The sequence below is a fragment of the Hippoglossus stenolepis genome, chromosome 21 (genome assembly GCF_022539355.2).
Source record: "Hippoglossus stenolepis isolate QCI-W04-F060 chromosome 21, HSTE1.2, whole genome shotgun sequence".
NCBI lineage: Eukaryota > Metazoa > Chordata > Actinopteri > Pleuronectiformes > Pleuronectidae > Hippoglossus > Hippoglossus stenolepis.
The window spans coordinates 7,912,135-7,922,715 of NC_061503.1; the positions used below are offsets into that span (position 1 = coordinate 7,912,135).

General features: G+C 42.9%; 2 protein-coding genes across 2 annotated transcripts; one reads left to right on the top strand and one right to left on the bottom strand.

The window, feature by feature from the left end:
* Window positions 1–646: 646 nt before the first annotated feature.
* Window positions 647–5,951, bottom strand: LOC118100583 (glucose-induced degradation protein 4 homolog). Its single transcript, XM_035145863.2, has 6 exons — window positions 5,403–5,951; window positions 4,888–4,947; window positions 3,597–3,704; window positions 3,408–3,509; window positions 3,181–3,311; window positions 647–2,148 (listed from the first exon to the last, which is right to left on the bottom strand). The coding sequence occupies exons 1-6, from the start codon at window positions 5,790–5,792 to the stop codon at window positions 2,085–2,087; spliced, it is 855 nt and encodes a 284-aa protein (XP_035001754.1). The 5' UTR covers window positions 5,793–5,951; the 3' UTR covers window positions 647–2,084.
* A 91-nt stretch (window positions 5,952–6,042) lies between these two features.
* Window positions 6,043–10,507, top strand: atpaf2 (ATP synthase mitochondrial F1 complex assembly factor 2). Its single transcript, XM_035145864.2, has 8 exons — window positions 6,043–6,348; window positions 6,443–6,487; window positions 6,620–6,768; window positions 7,733–7,830; window positions 8,141–8,221; window positions 8,350–8,462; window positions 8,752–8,867; window positions 9,506–10,507. Exons 1-8 carry the CDS (start codon window positions 6,249–6,251, stop codon window positions 9,641–9,643), a joined length of 840 nt encoding a protein of 279 aa, XP_035001755.1. The 5' UTR covers window positions 6,043–6,248; the 3' UTR covers window positions 9,644–10,507.
* The last annotated feature ends 74 nt before the right edge of the window (window positions 10,508–10,581 follow it).

The following is a 10,581-nucleotide window of genomic DNA, read 5'->3' on the forward strand; positions in this document are numbered from 1 at the left end:
TACTTTGTGTTTCATGACAATTTGACCTGCACCATTGTGTGTTAGTACATTGACCACTATATATATTCTGTAGCGTGGTGGTTGGCACTGTTGCCCCACAGCAAAAAACATTCTCAATTCCAATCCCACCTTGGTCTTTCTGTGTGAAGTACTTCCAGAGTGCGTGTGGGGGGGTTTTCTCCTGAGATTCCAGCTTCCTCCCACAGTCCAAAGACATGCAGATTGGTAGATATGAGACTCTGTATTGATTGTGGGTGTGAATGGTCGTTTGTCGCTGTATGTCTGCCCTGTGATGGACTGGCGACCTGTCCACAGTGTACCCCACCTCCCGCTTAATGTCAGCTGGGATATGCTTCAGCTCCACCCTCGATCCCCAAAAGGATAAGCTGTATGGATAATGAATAAATGGATGGAATACATTTCTTTCCCCGATTCAGCTTGAGGGGGTTTTCTCAATACCAGCACTTCTGTATCGCAGCGCCCACTGTGTTCCCGTCTAACGCCACAATAACGCTCCTCTGTTGACTCCTCATTCTGAAAAAAATCCACTCAGCTGTACACAAAGACAATGTGAACATTTTGTAATAATTCATGCGACATGTGTTTGGTATGTAATGTGTCAGTCAGACATTCAAGACACAGGGGAAAGTTTTTGAAACCAATTGTTTTTTTTGTTTTTCAAATCTGCAATCGATTCTTTACAGTCACACATCAATCAAATCCAGGCTTGTTCTCAAACACACTTCTGACCTGTTATAATACAACTCTGATAAACGTTTAAAAAGATGGCACCATCACATGGAAGGGGATCATGATCGGGGAGGACAGTGATTTCATAGGCAATTTAACAAAAATACCTCTTTTAATGAAGATAGATTCTTTTTTTTGTAATTTTTCATATACTCTTTAACAATAGAATAAACTTTTTTGTCTCTGAAATCTGAAGGTTTGATGTTTGGAGAGTGCTATGTTGACAGTGTTGCATAGTCGAGGAGACGTGTAAATGTAGGGATAGCGGGGGGGGGGGGTCTTAATTTAAAATGACACATAGGGAGTAATACGCTCTGTGTTTAATGCAGAGCGCAGGGCAAAATAAAATACTTTCTTTCTGAATACTTCTATGTAGTTGTTTTGGCTCCAAACACTTAAAAAACTGTCAAAAAGTTTGACCTGCCGCCGTGACGCTCGGAGCTTGTGTACTGAGGAGTGCGAATGTAGAATTCCGACTGCGAGCGTTAGTAACGCGTACTCCATCTTTGTGCAAATTCTCAATAGATTCAAATCCACAGCAATCACGTGATAATAATCTCGCAAGAAAGTTTGACGAAACACAGGGGAAAAGCTTGTTTTGTGTATCACTCACACTTCAGCCTTTAAAAAAAAGGTGCCACGCTGCGGCCATACTCTTGGCAGGCAAACTAATACCAGCTTAGCGTTAAAAAAAAGAATACTGTTATTATACTGTAGCTTATGGGTCAATTAAAGCTCCGATCCTCAAACGGGAAGAGCTCTAATCGTGAAAAGCAAAATTGACATGATTGTACTTCTTGAGGGATTGTGTATATAAAAGCGGACTCCTCAGAGGAATCCTTGTCCTGCTGTCGTCGAATGTGTTTACGTTGCTCATTCTGCATCTGCTGGATGAAAGCTGGGAAACATTTCTAGTTGCAACAACAAGAGGGGGACATTCCCAGCTCAGCTTATAAAGTGTCTCGAGATGCTTTGCAAAGCGTCTTTTTAAAACCAGACATTAAAACACATGATAAAATGGGTATTTGATATGACCCACACCCAGTCTCTGCTGCTGGTTCCGACATCACAAGCTCCAGCCAGGGAGCAGAACTGGCTCTTCCTTCTCGTCTCATCTGTGCATACATTCATTTGTCCCGTCCACTGATCAGTCAGCTGTCCATCCGTTGAGTGAGAACACACGAGCACTTCGCCAAAAGCTCACGTTCTCAACCTTGGTTGTTCTCCTTTTCCACCTCAGTAGCATCTGCAGAACTCTGCTTTAGCTGCAAGTCTTTGTCCGTCCAATAATAAAAAAAAATAAAAAAAATTAAGATCCACGATGGCGGCCGGGGTCACCGGAACTCATAGATGGCTGCACTGTGCTCTGGAACATGGGTGAGGTTTAGAGACTGGTACCTGCAGTGCAACAACACGGTATATGTTAGGAAAAGTTAAGGGCCGACTATTTAACATGCTGATGAAAACATCCTCCATGGGGGAGGAATCTAGTGCTAACATTCAGTTATACACCCATTACAGGTAAATGGCTTTAATTGGTAGTGTTTGGAGCAGACTCCCACACTGGATTCAAACTGTCTTCACAAACGTGAGTGATTCACAGAGAAAAGATGCTTGTAGTCTGTAATTTGATCAAAGTTAAGACAAATGCAAACAAGACATCTTGCTTCTTCTTCTTCTTATAAAAGCATAAAACCAGCAAAACATGCTAAACTATTATGCAAAGAGGGAATTGAAAAAAAACTAAAGAAACATCTAATTGAAGTGAAAACACTAAAGATGGAGAACACGCTAGCCGCTGTTTGCTCATAACCAGGCAGGAGGAGCACATCAATCAAAAGCAACACATTGTGGCTTCATTCACATAAAGTTATATAAAGTAGTTCGGAAGCACGCCACATTAGACGTGTTCACACTTTTATATTCTTATATTAAGGAATAAGACACTGCCATGTCAGAATAAGCAATAATCAAATGAAGGCATGTGGAGTGTTCTGACCTTAGTCGCGTTATGTAGACGTGTATACATCTCAATCACTGTGTAACATCCTATTGGAGTTTTCACAGCATTTTGCGACATAAACATGTACAGCAGTTACCCACACATGCCCTGGGTTCAAGTGAACACAAGTAGTAGGAAATAATGTTGATGCGAGTCTTGATCAGACAATGTTTTGTCCGTAACATGTAAACAGGAATTGGAAAGGAACATTCTACTACTAACTAATGTACACATCATAATGGTAATAATGACTTATTCTGAATAAGGTCAATAGTCAGATTATTGGTTAATCCCAGCAGCAGCTCCCAGTGCACCCCGACAGAAGCTGCTGCAAACCTCGTCCGTCTACATCTGGAATTTGATCCAGAAATGTTTTCCTTCACTAAAATCAACTTGACCTCACAGTGACCAGTGTTGTGCTGTGTTACCATTCAGAGCTCCTGTGGTAGTAGTAGCCCTCGATCGTTGCTGTGGATTTCTGGAAGCAGATGTAGTAGAATCCAGCAAAGGAAGCGCCGCTGATGTCTTTGATTGTATGGTCTGGGACCAGGAACTGCTCCTGAGGGGACGCACAGGGTGAGGAACAGCAGCAGCTGCGGGTCAGGGGTCACTTACTTGAACATGTGGTCGAGCTCTAATTTAGGCAGCACCTTACCTTCCACCTCATGAAAATATAGTCCGAGTTCTTTAGATCCTCATAGTTAAAATCGTCTGAGTTGAATGTCTTTGCATACTGGTAGAAGGCCTGGAACTTGCCCTTCACACAAAATGAATATTGATTATGGCACAATAAAACAGCATGTGTGGAGCCCTGCAGAGATTATGGATTAAGTTTTGGCCTTACCCAATGCTTACGATCCACATCTTCATCTGCATCCCATTTCCTGGTGAGAAATGGCCGTTTCCTGCTGATGATTTCTCCGGCAAAGAACGTGGTCAGAGTCGGGTATTCCTATGAGCGTAAACACAACCGTACATAAACCATTTTAGTGACACTAATTTATAGTTATGTTTTGCATGGTGGCGTCACAGTGAGATGAAAAAACACAGTTCAAAGATTGAGGTTAGGTTAATTGGAAACTTTAAATTGTGTTCTTTTTTCGTTCTTATCTGTATTCAAGAGAGTGGTCTTCCAGTTTGAGAGAAGGACTTATTGATTAAAAATTCACATTCACATTCACCCTGCACTCGCACTCAAAAAAATGAAGTTGTCCCGTCCTCATTGTGGCTGCACTAGCTCGTAAGGGACTCTCAAACAAGTGAAGCCAACACACTCACAAGGGTGAGTCAATTTGATTTGTAAACACGCCACCCGGCGTTCTAATGGTTGGAGAGTTTTGACAGACTTGTTGCACAAAGGAATACAAGAGCAAAGGAGAAATCTGAGAGCAGATGTTTCACACGTGGAAATCTGTCCAAGCGCAAAGTTTGAGCACGAGCAGAGGAAGTAGGGTCCTATTTAAATGCAAGCGCAGAGTTTAGAGTGAAAGCATAACAAAAATCACAAGTGAAATCAGTAAGCCCTGCTCTCAAACTGAAAGACCACAGTCTTAAATAAAGATGTGGGGGAAAAAAACATAAACTTGAACATAGTTGTGAATCTGAGTGTGGTTATTTGTCTCTGTGTTAGTCCTGTCATACGCTGGTGACCTGTTCATGGTTTCCCCCGGCTGGGATTGGTTCCAGCCCCCCACCACCACCCTGCGACACTTACAAAATAAGCAGTATTGATAATGGATTGATTGATTGAATGGTGAAAGTAGAAAGATTTGAATCAGGTAAGAAGAGCTGCTGTCCCATTCGAACATACCAATCATCCTAGTTTGACCCCATCCCTGCAGAGACAGTCATCATTGACTGTGCATGTACTATTAAAAGATGCTGTCAAGTTGACCAGCAGACACCAAGGTGGTGAGGCAGCTTCAACGTGCTCGGATCTGCTGTGGAGTCCAACGTGACATCCTCTCGGTACAATGCAAACCACACAATACGGAGCAGGACCGAGTGGAGCTAGATTGTACCAGTCTGCTGGGAAAAAAGGGGGGTGGGGGGTGGGCACCACGAGCCAGTGGCCAGAACCAGCTTTTAAATATTCATGTTTGTGGCTTGATAATACAGAGAATGACTCCTCTCACCTCAGTCAGTCCCTTTATCTTCAGGTAGCCACACAGGTAGGAATCCTCCATGGTGACATGCTTAGAAAGGAAACACAACAAACAACAGCGTGTTACTACACATCTGTACCGTGACGTTCAGCCAAGAAGCAGGATTATGTGATGTTGTACTACGATAGAGGAATAATCACTTGCTATTTATATCCTCATAACAACCATAAACATGCATGTTTGTATGAGTCCTGCTACGTGGTGCAGCAAAGACACATCAAACCTCAACAGGGAGGTGTTTACTTATAACAACAATGAATCAAATACGTATAATATCAGTGAATTAAATGTGCATTAATGGTTAAACGGGGCTGCTGGTTGTAGCTACAGTCCCAGTTAGCTTGGCGGGTTGATCGACGACAGGCCCCATTGATTTCGGAGCTGTCAGTCACCACAGCGCCCGTTTGACAGATCGCCACATCGCCCTGACAGCTCGCCCGCATCATGAAAATGTCCGACCCCCACACCCCCCCCGGCAGCCGCACCTGTAACACGACCTCCACGTCGTACGAGTTCCCTTTGCTCTTCTGGTGGCCCCGGAACCTGGAGCCGCTGTACAGCAGCGAGGTGACGACGCCGGGCTGCCGCGTGTTTATCGGCGGCGGCGGGACAAGCGAGGCCGAGGATGCGAAGGCCGCGGCGGGGGATTCGCCGAGGTATGCGGCGGGGACGGGCATGGCTCCCGCTTCGTTGGCTGGGGGCGCCGACCGCGGGTCACTGGCCGTCCGGGCGATGGGCTCTGTCGGCGGGGAGGAGGAGCGGTGAAGCCCACCAACACTCAGACCCCGACTTATTCCTCCGGAGTTTAGTTCACCAGGCACCAGGCTCCCAAAAAAAAGTGAGGGGACTTCGACGCGCCGACGTAGAAGCAGCATCCGCCCCTCTCATTGGCCAATTGAGTTCACTACGCAAAGATTCTCAACGCTCATTGGTGAGATTTGCGGAAGGCTCCATGGGAGTACGCGAGTGTAGTTTTTTTGCTCGACGTGTGATACCGCGTAGATGCAGCCAAAAACTACACTTCCCGACTATTAACAGTGTTTCACTCCACCTGTCAAGCTAGCGCAGAAGGTCAGACGCATGGTTTTGAACGTAGGAGCTGGTGTGTGAAAGCTAAGGAAGAAATATGTGGTAGGGAAATAGCGACTTAGCACCATTAACAAGTACAGAATAAACAAGTGCTAATGCTAACACGGAAAACCACTGTAGTCTAACAATGTTACGTGTGGATAACTAACGAACTGCAGTCACACAGAGGTAGCCTAGCTTGTTTGCTCCCTTCTCCGCTGGTTTCTTCTGAAGAATCCTCACACCTTCACCGAGCTGCCACCATGTTGAGGAGCCTGGTCAGACTCCAGAGCCACGTTAGGAAGCCTCTCGGTAAAGTGTGCCCGGGAAGTCAGCTCCCTCTGTACTCCACTGCAGCATCAGGTAAGAGGAATGCACAGCAGCCCGAGACGCCTGTTTGTTTGTTCGTTCGCAGCTTAACTCTGTTGACTGATGATCTCTCCTCTGATGTAACCAGAGAGGAAGAAATTTTATCAAGATGTCAGCATATCCCAAGGTGAAGGTAAGTGTCAGATTTTATTCTTATTGTTGTTAAAGTTGTGTGTGTGTCAGTTGTATTTTCAAAGTCATGACAAAGGCTACAATGAAAGAAGGCCCACTAAAGTTGTTCCTTCTTCGTGCTTGTGTCACGCAGGTGGTGTATTTGAGATCAACCTGGACAGAAGGAAACTGAAAACCCCTGGAGGGAAGTTGTTCACAGTGCCCAATGAAGCCCTGGCCATCGCCGTGGCAACCGAGTGGGATGCTCAAAGGGACACGCTCAAGTTCTACTCTATGCACCTGGTACGACCTTTGACCCCGGGGATTGAAATGGGGTTTAAGGGTTCAGGGTGTTAAAGGGAAAAAATGTAATATAAAATAATCCTAGTGATGTTTTCACTAGTGTGTTTCATCTAACTTGTACGTTTAGTTGTTTTCTTTACCCTAGAATGGGCCCTTTATATTTATATATTTATAATAATAATACAGCGGCAGCCATGTTTTTTACAGTAGTCCAAACTGGAGAAACTAAACGCCTTTTGAGTTTTTATGACAACTGAAGGCTGCCACAGGTTCTCTTTCATGTTTGGAAGGGGGGGGTGAGGTGAGGGGTGTTCAGCTGCCACATGCAAATTCACCACTTAATTCTTCACACTGAACCTTTTAAAGCAAAATTTGTCTACCAGAGGTCCCGGCCCCAGTTTTACATGAAGACTGCATCTACTAATGTCAGAGGAAATTTTAGGAAATATTATACAAGGCTTGTTGACCTTCAAGGGAAGAAAACCATTACATTTCCCACAGCAGATGCCACACATGACTATCTTGTAACAGATAAATAGAATAGTACTCAGTGTAGTACAAAGTTCTACCAAGACCCAGCAGTCCTCTTAAATTCAATCAAGTCACACCAATTTGTACACACTCATACATTTCAATCCCCTGAATATGCCACTTTAAAAATTGTGTTGTAATGTATTTTCAATTACACATATATGGTTTAAAATATATCAAATTTCTCTCTCAAAAATAAATATGAACTTTTAACCCATTTTGAGTTACCATAGTAGACCATACGTCAGTTCACATGATCGTAATGGCACATCATTTCGGAAGGTTTTGAGGATTTGGGTGAGACAGAAACATTTTGCTATAAGATCCCGACAGCCATTGATATTGCCAGTAATATTTTTTTACTCTGAAGCTCTTGCCATGTTTTTAGTTTTTCACGCCACTAGTAAAGGTAAACTGTTTACTCTTCCTGCAGACTACGCTGTGCAACACAGCTCAGGACAATCCCACCGAGCGAAATAAGGACGCCATGATCAGTGCTGCTCTGAAGTTTCTGGATACTGACACTGTCTGGTATACTACTCAATCACTTATTCAGTTGGATTTTTTTTGTTTTTCTTTATAATGATAATAATAATTATAACCATTATTTATATCAACCGTATTTAAGCCATAGGTTTATTGTATCAAATTATATATTTGCTCCTCTTTATATTCATATACAATCAGAGCTAATTTTAACAACACTCTTAATAAAAGCTCAATATAACCAAGTAAAAACGTAGTGTAGAGGTTTCAACTTTGCTTGTGAAATACATTTACATATTTGTTATCAGTGAGTTGTGACTTCAAATGTTAATGTTGCATATGTGCTGCTGTGTAGTTACAGAGTAGATGAGCCTAATGCTTTGGTTGAGCTACAGAGGAATGAGTGGGACCCGGTGCTGCATTGGATTGAAAACAGGTAATGGCAGCATTCGTTTTTATCATTGTAAAAACACTGACAATAAATCTTCCCAGTAAAGCACTGTTAAATCAAGGTACTCTACCAGCTCGTTCCTAATTGTATATTTTCCCACAACTGTCTTGCAGATACAACGTCACTATCGGCTCCTCGTCCAATATTTTGGGTCCTGACATCCCAGAGCAGACCAAAGACACGTTCCGGCAACACCTGAAATCTTACAACTTTTGGTCTCTGACAGGTGAAATATTTATTAAACTGATCCAAGATAAGCAGATACAGCAATTAGGTGTTCTTCTGATTTTCTAATGGTATGTGTTGTGTAAAATATTGTAATACATACTCTAATATGACAAGATCCTATGTATGAAAGAGTTTTTATTCTTGGTTGTGTTGTAAATGTAAATTGTACAACCAAAATGGACAGGAGAGTTATATTTGTAATAGTTATTGATAGTTTGTATAGTACTTTAATAGCATGTAAGAGCAGCAGGGCCGAGCTGTGCAGTAATATGTTTTTTCCTGTGCAGGACTTGAGTATGTGATCACACAGCTGAAGTCTGTTGTGCTGTCGCTGGCAATGATTGACAGACATCTGAGTGTGGAGCAGGCGGTGCTGCTCTCCAGACTGGAGGAGGAATACCAGGTGGGTTTGTTCTCCCAGATCTTTTCCAACAACCTTGTAGTTAATATTACTTTATATTACTTCTTCTCACAAATAGAAACTTGCTTTTGGGCTATTTTATTCAGTGTCATTGTGTCCTAGATCTGTCACTGCCAGAAAAATTAATTCTTCATATGGTCTTGAGAGAAACAGCACCCTCTTGTGTTTTCATAGTGATTCTCATGAAATCAGGACCTGTAGCATTAGACGTACAATGCAGTGTAGAGGCTGACCTTGCTAGTGGTCATGATTTTGTAATCTTGTATTGCATGTAGCAGCTTCAGGGTTGCAGCTGAGAAAGAATAAGACAGACCCTTCTGCTGACAGTCATTGGTTGTTCCTTCCCCATAGAGGGTACATTTTCACCAAGGATTGTTTTTTTTACACAAAGTTTACCAAACTCAGTAGAGGAATGAGGCAGGGGCCACGGAAGAAGTTGTTACATTTTGGTGCAGTGGATACAGACATTTTTATCACGTTCCATAACATTTCAAGATAGGGCATTTTTCCCACATTTTGGTCACTTTCTTGGGAAATAATGTATGGATCTTAAAAGTATTTTGGATAGTTTATGCCATTCTATATTTCTATTTATCCTCCTTTTTCTTTCTCCCACACAGATTCAGAGTTGGGGAAACGTCGAGTGGGCGCATGACTACGACACGTATGAGCTGAGGGCACGGACCGCTGCAGGAGTTCTTTTTGTTCACCTCTCATCTGAAAGTTCAACTGTCAAGAGAAAACTCATGCAGGACTGAGAAGGATGAGCGCAAATACAAAAACTCTAAGGGGCACACAGCAAATCTGCCCTCAATCCGAGATCACCCAGAGTTCAAACGTTTATCCGTGATTCATGATTCTACATCCATGCAGACAGACACCATGCATCCTCTTTGTTCTGTTTAGCAGTGACAGCCGTTCTGTCTGTGATCTGTAACAGAGTCATCTCACTCCAGCACATCATACTGGCTGTCTTTTTTGCCATGTTTATTTGTGGCAGCTGCCAAGAGTGACACCCCTCTCAGAGTTTCCAGGCGGTTCTCAGTCATCCGTGACATTTTGGCCACTGGTAACTACTGCTGTTGTCTGTTTGGTGGTGGAATGTTAATTCCACTGCTGCTTTATTTGCTCTTTGCTACATTTGAATGCTCAAAGGTGCATATGAGGATGTCGGGTCAAACTGTGGTGTGTGTGTAGATGAAGTGAAATCCTCTTGCAATAAGTTAAACATACTGCATTCAGACTACTATTTGTAAAGACGTGAACTCAAGTTTTGCTTTTCACATATGAGGAAAGCAGCTGGAGATTGTCCGGGTCAGATGCATTTACAAAAGGAAGAATAGGTTCAGAAGATTCAGGTGAGAGAAGACGTATGGGTAGAGGACATGACGTATACATTTCACTCCAGGATTCATGTTTTTGTTCACAGCACATCAAACACATTTTCAGTGTGATAACAAGTTGAGAGACTAACGCCGTATTGAAAAATCCTGGTCATCGTTCTCATCTGCACAGTGCTGGAAAAAATTGGACTCCATCCTCATCCTGTAGTAACTTTTCATGTGCAAATCTCAAAGCTCTGTAGCTTTTACAGTTAAAATAAATCCTAGTGTATAAAAGAACGACATTGTCTGACTCATGTTTGGCCGATTCCTTTCCACCACTTCGAAGCAATATATGTTCCTAGAGTTTAATG

What these genes read in the sequence shown, in the direction of transcription:
- LOC118100583 (XM_035145863.2), bottom strand. Translation starts at nt 5,792, where the DNA reads ATGCTGCTTCTACGTCGGCGCGTCGAAGTCCCCTCACTTTTTTTTGGG. An exon ending in ACGTGGAGGTCGTGTTACAG is followed by an intron (nt 4,948 to 5,402) that starts GTGCGGCTGCCG and finishes TTCCTTTCTAAG; the next exon opens with CATGTCACCATGGAGGATTC. An exon ending in ATGTGGATCGTAAGCATTGG is followed by an intron (nt 3,510 to 3,596) that starts GTAAGGCCAAAA and finishes TTTTGTGTGAAG; the next exon opens with GGCAAGTTCCAGGCCTTCTA.
- atpaf2 (XM_035145864.2), top strand. Translation starts at nt 6,249, where the DNA reads ATGTTGAGGAGCCTGGTCAGACTCCAGAGCCACGTTAGGAAGCCTCTC. An exon ending in CAGCATATCCCAAGGTGAAG is followed by an intron (nt 6,488 to 6,619) that starts GTAAGTGTCAGA and finishes TGTGTCACGCAG; the next exon opens with GTGGTGTATTTGAGATCAAC. An exon ending in GACTGGAGGAGGAATACCAG is followed by an intron (nt 8,868 to 9,505) that starts GTGGGTTTGTTC and finishes TCTCCCACACAG; the next exon opens with ATTCAGAGTTGGGGAAACGT.